Source organism: Eretmochelys imbricata, chromosome 6, assembly GCF_965152235.1.
Source record: "Eretmochelys imbricata isolate rEreImb1 chromosome 6, rEreImb1.hap1, whole genome shotgun sequence".
NCBI lineage: Eukaryota > Metazoa > Chordata > Testudines > Cheloniidae > Eretmochelys > Eretmochelys imbricata.
The window spans coordinates 37,735,917-37,756,020 of record NC_135577.1 but is presented as its reverse complement, the minus strand read 5'-3'; the positions used below and the strand labels follow the sequence as shown (position 1 = coordinate 37,756,020).

At 42.5% G+C, this 20,104-nt stretch overlaps 1 protein-coding gene across 6 annotated transcripts in view; it reads right to left on the bottom strand.

Moving 5' to 3' along the window:
- The window catches only part of MICAL2 (microtubule associated monooxygenase, calponin and LIM domain containing 2), a 191,202-nt gene that overhangs the window by 25,507 nt on the left and 145,591 nt on the right, over positions 1 to 20,104 (bottom strand). For 4 of the 6 annotated variants that reach the window (XM_077818417.1, XM_077818419.1, XM_077818418.1 and 1 more), the window contains exons 22-24: positions 17,720 to 17,794; positions 10,237 to 10,334; positions 6,999 to 8,364 (exon numbers count right to left, since the gene is read on the bottom strand). In XM_077818417.1, coding sequence (XP_077674543.1) covers positions 6,999 to 8,364; positions 10,237 to 10,334; positions 17,720 to 17,794 — 1,539 coding nt within the window. Of the gene's footprint in view, positions 1 to 6,998; positions 8,365 to 10,236; positions 10,335 to 17,719; positions 17,795 to 20,104 lie in introns of those variants that run through there. The other 2 variants (XR_013346327.1, XR_013346326.1) reach the window with 2 other exon arrangements.

The window sequence follows — 20,104 nt, the reverse complement described above, 5'->3', positions numbered from 1 at the left end:
GCCCTTCATGGAAAAGTGCTTGATCAGGGCTTCTGAAGGCAGAAAGTATTTAGGTCAAATAAAAATACTCAGTCACAATTAGCGGTGATAATGTGTTTAATATGTCATCCTGTGCACAATGAAAAATATTGAGCATTTCTATAGTTTTTTTCCCCATAGATCTTAATGCACTTTATGGTATTTATGAATATCCCCATTTTACAGATGGAGAAATGGAGGCATGTAGAATGACTTGCCCAGGTGTGATGGGGTATGTGAAGCCCACATTGGGGAGCAAGGGGTTAAAGAACAGCTCTGGGCCCAGGTGGCCCTGCCCAGCCACACCTGCATAGCCTGCACAAACTGGAAGCACAAAAGGGGAGCAGAACAGTTCAGAGGCAGGCAGCAGAAGGGAGCAGGTGGCTGCTCTGACGGGAAAGTACTGCCCAGGAGCTCATTGGCTAAGACCTGACAACACAGATCTATGCAAACCCACCAAATAGAGGTACGTGACTGAGTGTGTGGGTCAGAACCTTGATTGAAATGATTTACTCTGGGAAGCAGAAGGAGACTGTAGTAAAAAGTGGTCTAGGATATTGGGGGCAGCAGCTTAGCACCCCATGGTGTTGGGTGTAGCTGCCCACCATTGGGCCCTAGAACGGCCTCTGATGGAGACGCTGGGACCACTCTCCCCTACCCACTCCAAGAGGTTGTTACGATACCAGGAGTCTTCACTTAGGTGAGAGACCAGCTTGAGTGGGGAGAACTTGCCAGCATACCTGATTTACAACGGCCAAATCCAAGAGGTTCAGTACCAGTTTGTGTTGTGTGAATTTGACACTATCACAAAAGATGCTTTATGATATGATTGTGAGAAAACATCCGTTTTTAATGCTGAAGACTCAATATCCCAATGCAGCCACTTGTGCGATAACATCATGTACAAGATAAACTACACAGAGATGATTTCTTCTTCACTGGCCAGTTCCCCACACACTGGTAAGATTTTTCAATAGCACTCAGCATTGACCAACTCTGTTTCCACTGAAGTCAATGGGAGCAGCTGGATCAAAGCAGAGTGTCTTTGAAAATCTCACCCATAATATTTAGGTATAGGGAAGTGATTCCCCTCAGGAAATCAGAAATCTTCCGTGCAAATAAGGAAAGTTGGCATATGCTCAACTTCAAAATGTGGTGGGATGGGGTTGGATGGGAAGTTTGGGAGGGGAACACTACACGCAGATTACCCGGCATGTGGCTGCTCATCTCAGCCTCTCCTAAGGATGTGCAGTTATCACTGTATTGACAGCAGTATAGACATAGAGTGCAGGGACTAAATATCTTACAGAAAAGAGTGCCATATCAATACATTAGCTTTCTGAAGGAGTGTCTGCCACTGCATATTTTAGAAGGCTGCTGCAGCTAATCAGTACCACTTTTTTTCAGAGAAACCTACGTAATCCATCACCTAACATACAAGTCACAGGGCGCCAAATCAACAAAACCAATCAGGGATTGGAACTGAGCAGTAGGTGATGAAAAAGAAGGACGACAGAGAGGAAGGATGGTCCAGTGGTTACTGTGCTAACGTGGGACTTTTATATTCAGATCCAAATTCCTGCTCTGCCAAAGGCTTCCTGTGTGATCTTGGGCAAGTCATTTGGTCTCTGAGCCTTAGTTCCCCATCTGTAGAAAATGGGGATAATAGCATTGTCCTACCCGACACAAGTGTTGTGAGGATAAATAAATTAACACGTGCTCAGATGTGACACACTGACTGGGGCCATGTAAGTATCTCAAACAGAAAGGTATAAAATCCTGGTAATTTAACACACAAATCAGTAAGTAACACACCCTGATTGCTTGTCAAGTGAATTGTTACATCCTGTTTAGTGACAAGCCGTATAATTCAAGTCCTGAGAGACCTTCTCCTTTCTAAAGTCCTAAACTTATTGTCTGTCAATTAGTTACTTGAGAACCATTATTCACAGTACATCTCATTATAGATTTTTCTGCTACTGTTGTTAGAGCGCCAAAAGTTTCAGCCCTATATTGTAATAACAGTTCTCTGATAGAACAGTCAGCAGTCACTTAGACTAAGTAATTCCTCTCACTTATCCCACGCTGAACCTAATGCTAAAGTATTCCCCAGTTCTTCGTGGCTACCAAGAAGTGAACACCGAGTCTCAAGAATGCAACTTTAAATTGAAAGTAGACCTTTTAATTCTCGACACTGCTTTGGTACATATCTCAGAGTCAAAATATCACACACACACACACACACACTATAGTATAAGCAAAAAGGGTAACTTTGGACTGACCATGGTTCGTTCCCACCACCAAGGCTTTCTCAGCTCCTCATTCTAGATATAAACGGGTGCTTCCCAATAAAACTCAAGACCTGCTTGTATTTTAATACTGTGATTTCTTCATAAAGCTGGAATGTCTGTCACATCCAGGCGGAGCGGTCTGTGACACCACAACTTGTTGAAAAATAATGTTTGCACTTGATTCTCTTGAATCCCACTGTGACGGGGTATACCAGATCCTCTGAGGCCCCCTGCTGGAATCCTTGTGGCCCTGCCTCACCCCACCCCCAAAAATGGGCAGTGGAGAGGGTCCTCCAAGCTGCCTAGAGTGGCTGTGGGGGGACACAGCCAATCAGGGCCCAGCAGCCAAGTAGATGAAGAGCTGCTGGGTCAGAGGGAGTTCAGCTCCCTGCTGGAGCTGTAGGAATGTGGATGGTGTGGCTAGCTGACAGAACTACAGAACTCTGGACAGGGAAGTGGTGCCAGACGCTGGGGAGAGCGAGAAGGAGCCCTGACCTGGTTGCTGGGACTCCGTTAGGACAAGGCCCTGAGGTAAGGTTGAAGATGGCGCGGGGCCATGGGGAAGGGGCCTAGGGAATTAGTTAAAAGGATACAGCAGATGTCTATGATCTACAGGGTCCCTGGGCTGGGACCCGAAGTAGTGGGCAGGCCCAGGTCCCCTCCCCACCTCCCATTAGCCACGGGGAGATATGGCCTGGACAGTGAGGCACCCCAAAGGGGGAACTGAACTACAGAGCTGTAGCCAGGAAGCCCCAAGAGGGTGAAGACATTGTCTCCAGGGAGGGAGTCCTGGGGCGCTGCTTTATCCCAGAGGAAGGACAATCAGAGAGTGTGCCTATGTGCAGACATATGCACTCAGCCGTAGGGGCGCTCACAAGAGGTGAGTGCACTCCGTTACACCCATGAATACCCTTTGCTATCCTAGGGACTTACAAATGAGGCCTGTGTGTGGTAAACATGTCTTGTTTCAGTGTAACCGTTGCAGTGAGTAGGACAGAATCTGACAAAAAGCTTTCTTGCATCAGGGGTCTATTAAGTAGATCTGCTTATAATAAGGACTGTCCCTGCTGCATGGAATGTTCCAATAGTCATCCCAATGGCTAGTATGAATAGAAAGAATTCTAAGTGTTTACACTAAGGACTTGATTGTGAGAGGGGCAGACAAACAATTCCCATACTGGTTACCTGATGTGTAAAAGCTATGAAGTTCAAAAGTGATTAACTGGTGTAGCACTGGAGATAAGATTTCCAAAGAATACTGGAAAAAGAAAAAGAGTACTTGTGGCACCTTAGAGACTAACCAATTTATTTGAGCGTGAGCTTTCGTGAGCTACAGCTCACTTCATCGAAAGCTCATGCTCAAATAAATTGGTTAGTCTCTAAGGTGCCACAAGTACTCTTTTTTTTTTGCGAATACAGACTAACACGGCTGTTACTCTGAAACCAAAGAATACTGGGATACTTAGTATATTCATTTGTATGCAAGGACCCAGACTGCTCTTTCAACTGCATCACTATGTCAGAATACGCAAAAAGAAAAGGAGTACTTGTGGCACCTTAGAGACTAACCAATTTATTTGAGCAGTAGTGCTGGAGCACTGAGAACATACTGAAAGATTTCAGTGCTCGAGAGCCCACTAAGGGTGAAATTCACTGCTAAGCAGAGGGCAAGTACAAAGCCTCTGAACCACCTGACTCTCTCTTAAGCTTTATTTTAGTAATTAAAGGGATCTTCAGTGGTGAAACTGATTCTGCACAGGGGAGCCACCCCAAGCATAAAGTTGTTTTCTTCTTGTATTTTAAAAGGGGAATATTTGGGAGGGTTTTTCCTTACTTCTAGCCTTGGTTCTTACTTTCCATGAGTAGGAGATGATCTAAGACCAAATCCTGACTTCAATGTGATTCAAGAATTTAGCCCTGTCAGAATTTAGCCCTTTGCTGAAACTATTTAAATATTGGATCAGTTTTAACAAAATAAAGCAGGTTTGGATCAAAATGAATTTTATGGATTCAGTTGGTTTACATTTCAAACTTAGTTAAATCATGATGTACTTCCAAGGAGAACACATGAAATGCAAAGAGAATTTTAATGTGCTAAAAGCAAAGCTGTCTTTCAAGAAGGGTCAACTCCCAATATTTATTGCTATGTGGAGACCACATCTAGTCAATACATAGTACTGTAGCTATAGTCTCTCTCTCTCTCTCTCTCTCGTCCTAGTTTTAAAGAAACTTCATATCACTTCTGAGGCCATAACTGGAATGTTTACATTGCTGTAGTCTTGTACATTTTGGAAAACTCAGTCGTCTTGTAAAATTTTTATTTTAGACTCAGTGCGTTAAGGCAGGGGATAACATGTGGACAAGAACCATAATAAAAGAGAACTGAGAAAAGTTGGGGTTGTTTATATTGCAAGTTTCCCTTAAACAGGCACTCAAGATCATGCTCTTGGTGCAATAATGAACTTTGCCATATCCTTCCCTCATGCTATTACTTCTCCCAGTTGAAATGGTGTCTGCTCAGTCATTTTGCTTCTAAATAAGCACAGTGGGAAGAGGGCGGAAGCTTAACTAAAACTAACAACGTAAGTGAATGTGCTCCAGTAGCCTGAGAGCAATGCAGCTAACCCAGCTTCCAAAATACTATCATCATCAAGTTCCCAAGCTGCTCAACTTTCCTTAGTGACAACAGATTCAAACCTACAGCTGAACTTTTGTCTCTTTGAACAGCAGTGAAATGCAATGTTACCATCAAGTTTCTGGATCCTAACGAGGCCATTATTGCAAGCACAATTAATTTTTAAATAAAACATTGATTTGTTTAACTGTACTTCCATTTTTCGCACCAGTTCCTCTGATCCACGCATGTAAGTTCAGAGTCATTTCTCACACTGGATATGGTTAAATCAGTGATAACAGCATGTTTAAATGATGTAACATTTCAGCATTCACAGATTTGTTCCTACTCGAAGGGTCACAGGCATTAAAGCATCAATTTCCCTTCACCTCATTGATCCATGCAAGAATGTACTTGCTACTGTTCTCCTAAGCAGTGGGTTATATGTTTGGTAATGTAAGGACTCAGTTCTGTAGGGTGATGAATGCTCTCTAGTCTATCATCTTCCACAGGAGCAATGGGGGCTCAGCAACTCATGAGATCAGGGCCTAGAGCATCCAAACTTTCACAGACTCCGTTCACGTTAATCTCTCTCTGCCACTAATATGTATTCCAATTTCCTTGTTAGCATTTACTTTGATTGTGAGGGTTCCTTGCAGCAGCAGAGTAACTAAGCCGCTTCCCAAAAAAGAATGGCTGTTCATAATTAAGGCTAAGATTTTGTCATGGATATTTTTAGTAAGAGTCAGGGACAGGTCACGGGCAATAAAGAAAAATTCAGGGAGGCCCGTGACCTGTCCCTGACTTTTACTTTAAATATATCCATGATAAAATGGGAAGGAACTGCGCAGTTGTGGAGCGGCTGGGGGCTCTAGGGCCTCCACCACTGGTGGGGGCTCAGAGCTCCAGGGTTCCCTTGCCCCATGGCAGGGAGTGGCCGGTATTCCCCTGTCTGTCACAATGGCCAGGAGCTGCAGGGTACCCCCACTGCCCATGGTGGCTGAGAGCTTGGGGGCCTGCTGCCTCAAGCCGGGCGAGGTGAGTACCTCACACCTCCCTGCCACTGCAGGAGGCAGTGGGACCCTGCAGCTCCCAGCCGCCAGGGCTGAAGTCATGGAGGTCTTTTGAAGTCATGCATTCCATGACCTCCCAAAACTATAGCCTTATTCATAATCAGTGACTAGAGTAGCAAAATAATGAATGGTGTAAAGACTGTGAATCAGGTGCTAATGTTTACCTTCTCTCATACCACAAGAACAGAGGGACATTTAATAACATTGAAAAGCAAAAACTTTAACACTAATAAGAGCCAGTGCTTTTTACACAACATATAATATACTCATGGAACTCAAGCTTTCATTCTTCAGGGCAAAAGACAACATTCAAATGAGGTTGAGGATTAGAAAAAAGCTTCCCCTATAGGCAGATAACTTCATAATTACCCACTCTGGATTTCTTACATCTTTTCCTGAAGTGTCTGGTGCCAGCCACTGTCATAGACAGGATATTGGACTAAACAGACCCTAAGACTGTTCCAGTATGGAAATCCCTATGTTCTTAACTAGGTTGATATCATTCAATACCAGTATCAGTCAGGCCATGGGTTCACATAAATAACTGGGGTATTTTCCCCCTTTACCACAGTGGAATCTTCTGCTCTCCTCTCCTAGGCTTTTAACTTTGCCTACTTTATCCGTCCTCCATCAGAACATTTAACATCATGGCAACCATTACTCCTCAGGTAGGCTCTACAGAATTTTCCATCCCATTTGTCTTTCTATCTCAGTATTTACACTGCGCTTATCACAGTCATGTCTGAACCCAAAGAGAACCAGACTTCAGCCTGGACCTCTGATCCCTGCTTAGCAGTACGTTTTTCTCCTATTAAATGCTTCAATCATCTTCCAAGTTTTAATCAATATTCTTAATTAAAATTAAAGTTACTTAAATTTTACTTAAGTAGCATAACTTTAAAATAAACACACACAAAATAAAAGGCAAAGAAATTGTTTACAATTAATGCATATGTATATTAAACTTAAATTGTATTATTTAAAGTGAATAATCCTATTTACCTGAGTCCTCATCAGTGGAAGTATTATTTAGCACTTTTTCTGGGGAAAAGTTGTTAATGAAGGTCATAGATGACTTTAAGGAATCGTTCTTTTCCCTTTCATTGACTTTATTCTTCAAGTTACTAAAGAGCGAGCAGATATCATTCATTTGTTCAGGATCTCCAAGGATGTCCTCAGAAGTTTTGTTCTTGAGCCTTAGAGATGAAAAAAGAAGGTTCTTCTGGTTACAAATACATAAGTCATCAGTGGAAGACCTCAGTGAAGTCTCTTTAAGAGTAAACTTTTCTAGGAGTCTGGGTACATCCTCCATCTTCGCACCAGATGAATGTTCAGGCTTAACAGCAGCTTTGGAAGGACCTGTGTGCAAACCGGAAACCGTAAATACGACCGCTGTGGAATCACTTGAAGATTTCTCTTCAAGACTGCAGGAAAGACTAGGTGGGTTTATGACGGAGCTTCTAGTTTCCAGTACATTAGATTCTTGTGGCTGTCGGTCATGTTCTCTATTACCGTTATTGTTCCTTAAACATACAGAGTGGTCAAAAGTATTAGGGGGACTGAAAAAGGTGTGTTCTGAAGTAGGGTTGGCTTTACTGTCTGGGCTCTTTTTTATGCTTTCTGGATGAGAGACAAGAGGTTCTAGAATGGATCTCTTTATTGCACTGGCAATTAGTTTCAATGGTGATTTCGGTTGGCTAGACAGATGTTCTTCTACAAAAGTGTCTGGACTCTTTGGAATATCTTTTGTGTCTGATGAAGTTGGCAAAGCATCATTTGCAAGTGGAAGAGGCACAGAAAGACTGGATTGGCTGAATAGGTTTTTTCTCCTTTTACCATCAACATTTTTCCATTCTGAAATTTCCAGCATTCCTTGGCTTTGTTCTGGTTTTGTTCCACCTAGATCTGCCTTCTTCAAATCAAGTAATTTGGATTGCTGCTCTGTACCAAGCATTAATTTGTTCCTTATCCGTTTTTTTATTTCATTTATTTCTAGGTCAGGCTGTTCTTTCAGCTGTCTTGGATTTCTTTCATCTTTTTTTTCTGTGTCTAGATAGGACAAATCTATAATTTTTCTGTTGAAGGCCCCTGTTCTGGTGGTACATTCTTCACTCTCATGCAAGTTACTTACATTATATTCCTCATTGTTATCATTTTCATCTTTATGGTTATATACATTAGCAACTGAAGTAACATTTCCAGAATGCATCAATGGAGATCCAGTAGTACTGTTCTGAAGTGGGTGATGGGGCACATATAGACGGATTTCTTCAGGTGTCTCTTTGGCTTTTGGCTTTCTTTGAAACACTGGGATGTAGTGTTTGAAAAGTCCCCTTGCAATTTCAGGTGGTTTGCTGAGAGATGTCAACTGTATGGAGTGTATGAAATGGTTATTTAAGTGGTAGAAAATATAGCTAATCATTTTTATTTATGCAGAATTTTAAAATAAATCATGCCAAAATATACTGTCCCAAATAAAGCTGAATATGTACAGGTACATGTGCGCGTGCACACATACAAAAACATCCCACAAGAAGAAATACCTGTCTTCTATTTTCCCTTTCCCAAGTGCTACATTTTTGTAATCTAGGATTGAGAACAGCATTGTAAATTGGTACTCTAAATTGGCCTAAAGTTAACCTATACTGAGAATGGATGCTATCTTTACTCTCAAGTAGTCCTTCCTTCAGTATTTTTCTTGGAAAGAATCTCTCCAGATTACAGGACTATAAACAAAAGATGACCTACCCTCCTCTTCTGTATATTTCAGCTGCACAGTTTAAAGCAAACACAGAACACGGTGACGCAGCTTATCTAGCTAATTCAGAAATATTGCACTGTTTTTTGTGTAGTGCAGCCAGGAATGACTGAAGCAATCCAGCAACAAATGGGGAAATGCAAGATGATAGATTGACACACTATTAAATGGACGTATAAACTGCGTCAGAGTTACAGTTCTGGATACTGAAACCTTCAGTGTACCTGCAATTCAGACGGTACCATTGCAAGATTTCTACATTGTCCAGCCAATGTGCTCAAACCCTAACCTGAAGGTTTTCTTTTAGAAGTGAAGAATGTCATTCTCCATGCTTTGAGGATGAAAGATGTTCCTTGTGGTTAAGGCACAGGACCGGATAGTCAGGAGATCTGGGTTTCTATTCCCAGCTCAGTCCCATGTGAGTTTGGGCAAGTCATTAACCTTTCCTGTGCCTCATTTTCCCATCTGTAAAATGGGAGCAATAATTATTATTACCGGACTCACAGTAGTGTTTTGAAGGCTAAATTAACATCTGTGAGGACCTCAGATATTACAGTGATGACTGCCATAGAAATGCCAATAAATAAATATGCCCATTCAATCCACTCTGCTCAGACTTTTAACAGGAATGACCGTTAGTACTGGTTATGGCAGTAGAGGTTTATAATGTGGAGACGTTTCTGCTGTTATCTGAAATAAGATCACCAAGAGCATTTTACTGATCAGCCCCCAGGCAATGCTCAGTCCCTGTTCCGGATTGGGTTTGAACTAGTGCCATAGATGTGGAAGGCTCTAAATCTTACGACAAAACCTTGAGGTAAACTATTGTTCTAAGTCATGCTTAACTAATAGTCCAGTGGTTAGGACACTAACCTAGGACTTGGGAGACATGAGTTCAAGCCGCTACTGTACTACAGACTACCTGTATGACCTTGGGCAAGGTGCATATGGTAAATTTTTCATAAGTCACTAAGTAATCTAGGTGCCCAAGACCCACTGAAAGACAATAGGACTTAAGAGCTCAAGTCACTTAGGTTTCATCTACACACCATTTTGGAGTGAGCCTCCCAGCCCAGATCAATAGACTCAGACACTGACCCCAAGCTCCAGCCCAAGCTACTACTTCAAATCACTTTCTACACAGCTGTTTTTTGGTGCATTTGCTCAAGCCCTGATAGACCGAGTCTATCGACCCAGGCTGGGAGGCTCAATCCAAAATGCTGTGTAGACATCCTCTCAGGTGCTTTTGAAAAAAAATTTACCCTTAGCCTCTGTGCCTCAGTTTACCATCTGTAAAATGGGGGTAACAGTACTTCCCTACCTCGCAGGGGTGCTCAGAGAAAAAAGAGTGTTTAAAAGATAGCTCAGATAGCACAGTAATGGGAGCCATAGAAGTATCATAGAGAGAGAGAGAGAGAGAGAGAGAGACAGACATAACTGTTTTGTTGCCTCTATTTTACTAACAAGAGTTTTCCTTCATACCTGTGATTGGGATACATCTTCTTCAAGAGCACTCTGAGATCTGGCAGAGCTCTCCTGTGAATAAAGCCCAGCTCTCTTGCTGTACAGTAGAGGGAAATCTGTCAAAGGAAAACAAGATTGTACATTTTACTCAAACTACTTTGACCTAAATAAAACTTGCAATTAAAGAAGTGCAGTAAGATGAAGTCCAAGATTCTCCAAAGATTTCATCTAAATGGCAACGTTTATATACCCACACTGTGTGCACATGCATGTAGGAGCAGAGGTGCATATACACTCTATCAAAATTTTCAAAAAGTGGCCCTCAGTTCTTCATTGCTCAACTTAAAACATCTTAAAGGCTCAGCATTTCTGAAAAAAATCAGCACTTTTTTGACATCTTGAAGCACCCTAAAAATTGAGGTATAACAATCACTAGTCACTTTTGAACACGCAGGACAAGAGCTCTCTGAGGTGGAGGAAAATGCATGCCTTAAACGAGGCACGTCCATTGTAACAAGGAAGAATTGAGAAGTATAGTTGGAAGGTAGGGCTAAAAACAATCCCAGTCCCTATTATCAGCCAGTCAATAGTACTACACACTGAAGGGCTACTCTGGAGCCGTAGAAGTCGATTGTTTAAGACCCTGAATCAGCAAGCATGGGCAAATTAGACGTGGTGAAAGTCATTTGTGCCTGCATGCAATCAATTGCAGGATAGCCATCTTACTGTGCACTTTAATATTTACAAATGTACAAAATGCAGCCTAATAAACCTATTTTTGGCAAAAAAGAATATATTATGCACATGCATGCGCACCCCCCACCCCCAAGAAATGACATGCCAAGTTTTGGAAAGTATTTTTATAGCTGGATAAAATAAAAGTATAATGCAAATGCTGATGCAGTCTTAAACATAGTGGCACTACTGGGAGCCGCTAGAACACTGTATAAGGGCAAAGCTTCCAAATAAGGGATGTATAATGTGGGTCAGGATAATCCATCAGTTTTCCATTAAGGTCATCACATCAAACATAAGCTACTTGTCTTTACTTTCAAGGCCCTTTCCAACCTATCCCCACCCTATGTATTCTCTCTCATTGACTTTCGAGACATCCACTCTCGCCTCCAATCAGCCCATAATGCTAGCCTCTGTTGCTCACTTTTGAAATGTTCAAACTATCACTTTTGTTCTTTCTTCCAGTGTTCCCCTCACAACATACGCCCTGTAATCCTCTGCAAAATGCATTATCCTCCATCAGAACAAATAATAAATGATAATAATAATCTCCCTGGGGCATGGGCTTCCTTTTACTGTTCATACACACGAGCCTTAGATCTAATTGTGGCGTCTAGGCATTACTTTAATACAAATAATTCCTATTTCCTCTTTTGTTTTAGTTCATCACAGCTGCATACATATTGATCCTGTGTCTGATGTTGCTGATAAAGTTTCTGAAACACTTATGTCCAATGCTGTTGCTCTTGTTTATCCTTTAGAAAATGACTGTCATGATTCTGATACTTTGAAAGTACCCTTCTGGTGGTGTCAGGTTCCTTTGATACAACTACATAAACTCATACCTGCCAACAGCAAGGAACACAATTACAGGACAGTAGATGACTGGGGAGAATGTTTTGTTGGGTAGAAGAGGAGATTTAGAATGCCCATTTTCCCTCCAAGACTCAATGGGACACTTAAACAAGTCCCGCTATTTCTCACTGAGCCTCTGATTCTGTTCAGTCGAATCCAGGAGCAGCTCTTCTCCTCCTTGACAGAGGATGAGCGTTGCTTCTGGAGGTGCCAATTAATCACAGCAGGGGACAGAGGCAGCAGCTGTCAGAGGGCCTTTTATTTAGTGTGTAATGAGGGGAAATGTTTTTGTTCTCTACAACCCAAGAGATGTTGTTTATTGAAATAGGCATCCTCAGATCACAGAAGTCGAACAGCAGAATATGAAATTAGGTTTGCCAACAGACTTGTGAATGAAGAACATTCATGTCTGTACAGCTTAGAGTACATGGGGGCATTTATTAACATAAGTAAGTATTACATCTCAGTGCACTGGAGGAAATCCAGTTCCTTCACGAGGGTCTACTATAATGCAGAGTACAGGTCATAGGCTTAGACCCTAAGGCCCTGGATCCTACACAGCTACATCCCACTGTAAAGTTACTCCCAGCTGGACTCCCCCAGTATTCAGTGAATTCAGTGTGACTATAACTATATTCAAGTAGCCATCAAACTAGGACCCTTTAGCCCTTAGGATATAGCCAGATTCTTCAGGTGGTAAAAATGAAATCTGTTTTAGACATCACACGTTAAAAGTGTGGAAATCCACACTGCTGAAAGACCGAAGTCTTAAGATTTAGAAGAGCAATTCCCTGCATTGGATCTTTGAAGCCATCTGAAATAGGCTTTTTAGACCATATATTTTAAGGTTTCAGAGTAGCAGCCATGTTAGTCTGTATTTGCCAAAAGAAAAGGAGTACTTGTGGCACCTTAGAGACTAACAGATTTATTTTGTTAGTCTCTAAGGTGCCACAAGTACTCCTTTTCTTTTTGCATATATTTTAAGTAATTTATGAGCAATGTATGGTTAGGGAACAAGTCTGAAAAGGAGACTGATAGTTTTCTGAGATGAGTGACATTCTTGTAACCAGGTAGGAAATTATAAAAGGAAATGAAGTCACACACTGTTCCTAGAGACGGACAAATGCCTTTATTTTGTGCTCAGGGTGTGCTGACAATATGTTGCTACTCATTGGAGCAGCATGCTTCAGGTTTTGACAAATTCATAAATTACACTGCTTCCTTTCAAAAGACTTTTAGCTCCCTCTAGAGACTCCTTCCAGAGGAACACAGGAGGGTTTAATAAAGCAAAAGCAAAATTAATAGGCAAAAATTTAATTAAGCAGGTAATGCGCTTATTGAGAACAAGCTGAAAATGAGCTGGAATTAAGAAATGCCCCCTGGCTTTTTTCCCTTTTCTTTCTTTCTTTCTTTCTTTTTCTTTTTTTAATCCTAGATTAAGCATTTTTCTTTTGTGATTTTTAAACCAAAGATCAACTGAGGCCAGTTTTTGTTTTAAGTCTTTTTTTGTCAGCTATGGTGCAGAACATGAATAAATCCAAAAAGCTTTCAAAGACAGTCCCAAGTCTTAAGGTAGCCAGGACTTATGTGGGAAGTATTATGAAGGGAGTAGGTCTCTGATAGCCTCCAGCAGTTTATAACCATGGCTTTATATATCTAAATTTAAATTATGGCAACCCTTGCTCTGATGTTGCCAGAGTTCCTCCTGCCCCAGTCCACGCTACCCGTAAGTTGGACCCAACTTTCTTGTCAGCATGGGACAAGGAAGCTTTTTCCTACCTCAGCTACCTCTGTCACTACTCAGCAGCTGTCACAAGCTTGTGAATCCCTCACAATAACAGGACTTAGTATTTCTAGTTAGTGTAGGTAGCTAAGGTATCTGTCCAGATGGAAGGCTGGGCTAGGATGTGAACTGAAAGGTCTATTGAAGATTTGATTGTTGCCTTGTTGAATTTCCCCCAGGAGGGGCTGGTGATTCATTTGTCATGAATCTTTCTTTGGAGGACTGGAATATGTTTCAATTTGTTAACCTCCCCTGTTTGGTGGGATTATCCTATCAGAACCATGAAATATCTTGACAGTTTATTCTCCTGGGATATGCAAGCTATTCCATGGGTTGAGAACCAGATTCCTCTACATCTGGCAGGTTATGAATGAGGGTCAGCTGTTCCCACTTGTTCACTTTCCAGTGACTACCAGGTTAATTACTATTTTTTATTCAGGTTTTTTCAACACTCCCATATTTACATATCTGGAGCTCTCTAACTGGAACTATAATCTGAGGCTGGAGTACATGGGAGACGACATGCAGTCTGGCTGGTAAATGTGTGAAGTAAGAATCATAAGATTATTTCTAGGAAAGCTTTTTACTAATTTTCAAAAGCATATTTCTGACCCCAAGCCAAGTATTCTGGTTTGCCAGTGAGGTGTGAGGCTACCTGGATACTGACTTCTATGGGGAAACAGGGATTGTACTTGTTTTATAACTAGTTTTTATGAATTCTCTGAAGGCAACAGGCATTTGAGTACTAATGGGAGGGGCAGCACCTACCTCCACATCTAGGAAGGAGCTCAGCTAAAAGCAGACAAAGTGCTACCATCATTACACACTGAAGCTAGGCCCTTTCCGACGGCTGGATAAAGCTTTGAAACTTAAGCAGAAGTTGGTCTCACCAACAGAAGTCGGTCCAATAAAACACATTACCTCACCCACCTTGTCTCTCTAAAATCCAGGTCTAACTGATTTCCTGCCTGTAGCATGAATGTCTCCTTTAGTAGTTTGGGAAGGTAGGTGGACTCAAGCTGATTTACCATTATTGCTAAAGCTCAGACATGATGCCTCTCATAAATAGACCAAAACTCCAGTGCCAAAATGATTGATCTAGGGAGGTAACTAAAGACGCCTCACACACTGCAGACTAGTTGCAGAAAAGGGGAAGCTAACTAACTGATAGGATATGAAGAATCATTTGTTCAGAACTGGATCCTGGAAGAATTACTCTACTATTAACCCTCTTGCCACCAGTGCTGCTTGGGATCTAACCCAGGCCTGAGCCAACCTCCACTGAAGTTAGTGGAAAGACTCCCATTGACATGAATAGAGCTGGATCAGACTTCCTGAAATGAAATTATTTTGGGGGAAGACCAGGTAGTACCCTTCTCCCTTGCTCCTCTGCTGGTGCAGTATTCCTTCTTTTGGTTACATTAACTAGCTATCAAAAGGATATTCTGTAAAATATGCAAAGCTTCCCATCTAACTGGGAATGCTCCACCTGTGTGCATGGGGATATTTTCACCAGGTGGTGCTCAAAAGCATAGAGCCTACTGGGAGTCTAAACAAGAGCACAGAAATCATTAGGTAGCCATGGAGCCACTGCCATCTAGTTGAGTGCACCATTGTATTTGAAGCATAGAGCAAATTTGCACCCCTAAAAAGTGTAGGGGGGGGATCTTCTTGTTTGGAGAATTACAAGTTATTGTAAATAGTTGTCTTGTAATGCTTTCCAACAAGTCACTGTACTCGGTGATATAACTGAGAACATATCTGCAACATGTTTGCACTAATACTTTTTATAATTTCCTTTGTATTATAGAGAGTTAATAAGTCAAACCACAAAACCCCACAACTAACTGCCATAAAATACTTATAACAAAGAAACAAAAGCAAGGGATGAAATCATCAGAATGATGGAGCATAGAATAATACAGAACAATGTAAACCATCACTGGATGATTACCTGTTCCGTGCATTCCCTCTGAAGCACCTGGCATTGGCCACTGTCAGAAGACAAGATACTGAACTAGATGGACCTTTGGTGTGATCCAGTATGGCTGTTCTTATCCCTTAAAATTGGTTTAACAAAACCCCTTGTCCCTGTTTCACTCACTAAATACCTTCCATTTTGAGTGAAATTCTCTCCCGTGCAAAGGGTCAGCACAATGGGCATATGTGCCACTTACTCAAAATCATACTCATTGAGACTCGAGTATTGCACAGACCTTGTGCTGGCACTCTGCACAGGGGTGAGTTTAACTGGGAGCTAAAGGCTCTCAGCTCTTCCAGGAGATGCTCAGCTCCTGGCAGGATTGGGCTCTAACATTTGTTTCATTTCACTCCATGTGTTACTGATTCACTTGCCATAAAACAATGTGACAAGAGCAAATACATTTACACTTGTGCATACTCCTGATCCCAAACACAATCATCCTGCCTCATCATCTCTTTCTTCTGTATGTCTGCCTTATGGCTATCTCTGGGTTATAGTTAGAACTTACTCTCATCTACCTTCACCCTGTCTATGCTGAAATCCTTCTTCAAACCCCTCTTCCATGGTTTTCCTAATCCTCTGATCAGAGTGCTGCAGCCACGCCATAGGAACATATCGCCACCGCCCTCCATCACCTCCAGGGGTTTCCTATCCATTTCCAATGCTCTGCTCACGCCACACTTCCAAATCTCAGCTGTATGTATGTCGACTCATCACAGCCTTCCCTAGTTTGAGATGATGGTGTTCAGCCATGGCTCACCAAACTGCTTCTGAGCCAGAAGCCTTAAAACCTCTTACCTTAAAACCTTCTTTTTCTATTTCATCAGTATAAATCATGAGAGGCTGTGGACTAAGGAGACCAACACACACAAAACACAGCCTTAAATCATAACTATGTAACTTCAAAGGGGATTGTACAATGATCACTGAGCTTTCCTCATCAAGCATTTAGACCAGAGGTGGGCAAACTACAGCCCGCAGGCCACATCCAGCCCACGGGAGCCTCCTGCCTGGCCCTGAGCTCCTGACCTGGGAGGCTAGCCCCTGGCCCCTCCCCTACTGTTCCCCCTCCCCGCAGCCTCACTGTGCCAGCAGCACAATGCTCTGGGTGGCGGGCCTGCAAGCTCTTGCCAGCAACGCAGCTGCAGAGCTGCTGCCTGAGCCGGTGCTCTGTGCTGTGCGGTGCCATGGCTGGCTCCGGCCGGGCGGCACGGCTGCCTGTCCTGGTGCTCTGGGTGGCGCAGCTGCAGCACCACCAGCCACCGGTTCTCCAGGCAGTGCAGTAAGGGGACAGGGAGCGGGGGGAGTTGGATAGAGGGCAGGTGAGTTTGGGGGGGTGGTCGGAGCAGGGGTGTGGATAGGGGTCGGGGCGGTCAGAGGACAGGGAATAGGGGGGTTGAATGGAAGCAGGGGTTCTGGGGGGCAGTCAGGAAGGGGGGGTGGATAGGGCAGCGGGGGGCAGTCAGGGGTAGGGGTTCCGGGGGCGGGCAGTGAGAAGAGGTGGTTAGATGGGGCAGGAGTGCTGGGGAGGGGGGAAGAGAGCAGTCAGGAATGAGGGGGGTTGGATGGGGGACGGTCAGGGGACAGGGAGGGGTGGATGGGGCAGGAGTCCTGGGGAGGCTGTCAGGGGGCGAGAAGCAGCGGGGGGTGTTGGATAGAGGGCGGGGGCCGGACCACACCTGGCTGTTTGGGGAGGCACAGCCTCTCCTAACCAGCCCTCCATACAATTTCGGAAACCCAATGTGGCCCACAGGCCAAAAAGTTTGCCCGCCCCCGATTTAGACTATATATACAGCTAAAGGCTGCCCAGAGTCCAGCACCATATAAGTTTAATGACTGATCCTTTGAGTACCGGAATTGCAAAAGAATGAGTCATAATACATACTAGATATCATAACAGTACATGGTTCAGTAGAATAATCCACTATGTAGGAAACAATCACACAAGATGGGAGTCTGTTTTATATTTTTGGGGGTTTTAAAATCTCCATTTCCTCTTTTATTATTAGGAAAGACTCAAATACATACAACTTTAACCCAGTTCCTACCATAAAAGGTAATTAACCAAGCCTCTCAGTAAGAGGAATACAACCAAAGGCCACTGTACAAATAGGAAATTCAATTGATTCTCAGGCTTTACTTACTAGACTGAATTTTTCTCCTCCAATTCTGGTATTTATTCAGCGTAGAGGAGTGGAAACTATTGGCTCTTTGTAGTGCTTCAGAGAAATAGGAAAGAGACATTGTTAACAAACTAAGCAAATATAAAGAGTTATTACAAAACTAGACTTTGTATAAAACTAGTTTAAACATGGTAAAAGTCATAATACCAGTACAGAACACTGTAATTATTTTATTCTGAAAGAAGCAGACAGAGTGCACAGTGCATATTCCCTCTTCTCTGGAGCCCTGCTGCTTCTGCCCCCCCAAGTCATCTGCACCTGCTGTTTTTGGTGAAGTAAAATCCTACCCCAGGCGCAGACCTTGGTGCAAATTAAACTGAGAAGCAGTTACTGTCTCAGCCCTTTCTCCTTCCCTCCCATGGGGACTGATGTATTCCTACTGGCTCATGTACTGTGTCAGATGTGCCTACATCAGAGTGTCCTAATGCTGAACCACTGAGAAAATAATTCTCGCTATTGTAAGGTAACGGGACTGGCTACAGCACATTTTTTGTCCTATAAAATCATTAGAATGGATTTTTAACCAGTTGCTCTGAGCAGCTGGTGTGCAAGCAGCTCCTTTAAAAAACTACAGACTTTTGCCAATAGAGGGCAACACTCACCAACAAGTGCTAATCACAAAGCCGATCCTTAAAACTATTTTATTTGCATTCTCCTTTACACGTTAGTTAACTTTTACCAGATTGTTTACATCACAGAAGCCCATTTGTATTGCACAGTTCATATCTAGTGTGGTCACTGTTTCTCTTACTCATTTGCTGGTACATTCACCACCAAAGAAAAAAAACCCAGAGTCCAAACAGTGGCTTATTTTTTAAAAAGTATTTAACCTTTGCATAGGGATACACAAAATGCAGTAAACTTAATTTCGGACGGCTTATCCCAGAAAGAATGTTGGCTCCACCTCATAGCTACACAGAGAAAGAGAGGTCAGGAACATAACCTCATGCATACTGGGGAAGAAGGGGACAAAGGGAAAGAGAAAATTGGGGTGACAGAGGGCAAAGATGCAGGTGGGGGATGACAGTATGTAGTACCTTGTATGTGAGGACCATTCATGGTAGAGTGGCCTGTTAATCCCTCTGCAGTCATAGGACAAAAAGAGGGGGTTTGTGGGTTACAGGTTGTTCTAATAAGTCATAAATCCAGTGTCTCTATTCAGTCCCTGATTCTTAGTGTCAAGCAGAGTTATGAGTTTAAGCTCCCAGGCTCGTCTTTTGAAAGTGTTGTGCAGGTTTCCTCTGAACATGAAGACAGATGGTTTAGACATAGACTAGAGAGGGACGACAGAGGAAGATGACTTTAGAAGCAGTAGTTTGGACAGAATGGAGTGGGAGAGAGGACTGCCCTCATTATATTACATGTGGACATGTTCTGGTAGCATGCATTGTGATTCATTGTTGTATTAAACAAGGAACTCTTTATTAAAACAGCTAGTTAGATATGCAAGATCCTTTGCCTTTTGTATTAAGCATGTTTTTAATAAAAAACAAAAAAAAAAACCCCACCAAATTACTTCCCTGAGGGTTCACTGCCACGATGCCACATGCTGGCAGAGTCCCTTTCACATGAAGGAATAGTGGGAGGAGTTAATGCTACATTGTATTCCTCTCAGCAACCTCCCATTAAAGGCAGCAGAAGCTTGGAACACAGTGAAGGTGGGGCAGGGGAAGGCAAATTAAAGAACCCAGCCAATACTGTACAGTGTTCTTATTTAAAAGTAAAATCTGTTAAGAATTCCATGAATACTGTTGTGTTTAACGTATCCACATATTTTAAATATACAAATTAAGTTGAAACAACATTATGACATCCAGGAGCATTAGCAGATTTTATCCTCTTCTAACTTTAGAAACTGAACACACATTAAAGCACTGACTAGGCCTAAAGTAAAAGCAGCTTCATAAATCTGGTTACAACACAGTCTGCACAGAGGCCGGACAGTGTTAAATCTGGTCAAAATAGCAAAAACAAAACAAAACTAGGCCTTTGCACTAGTAAATATCTAGTCCACACATTAATGGGGCTAGTTCAGCAGTGTCTGGGGTTATGCCTGGGATCCTTGGTAGAAAGGTGTTCTCGGGGGAGAGACAGGATAGGAGGTTAGAGCTCAGGGGGAAACAGCAAAAGCTTCCTGACATTTTGGCACTCACTCTTTCATTCCTGTTTTGTGCTCTGGTTCGTTTAATACCATCCTTCTTTCCTACCTCCTTTAATCTTAACGATGGCTTTCTTTTCTTATTCCCTCTAACAATTTATCTACCTATTCAACATCTTCTGACAACTTTTTTTTTTTTTTTTGCTAAGCCCAACAGAAAAATTTCACTAATCCCAAATCCATCCTGA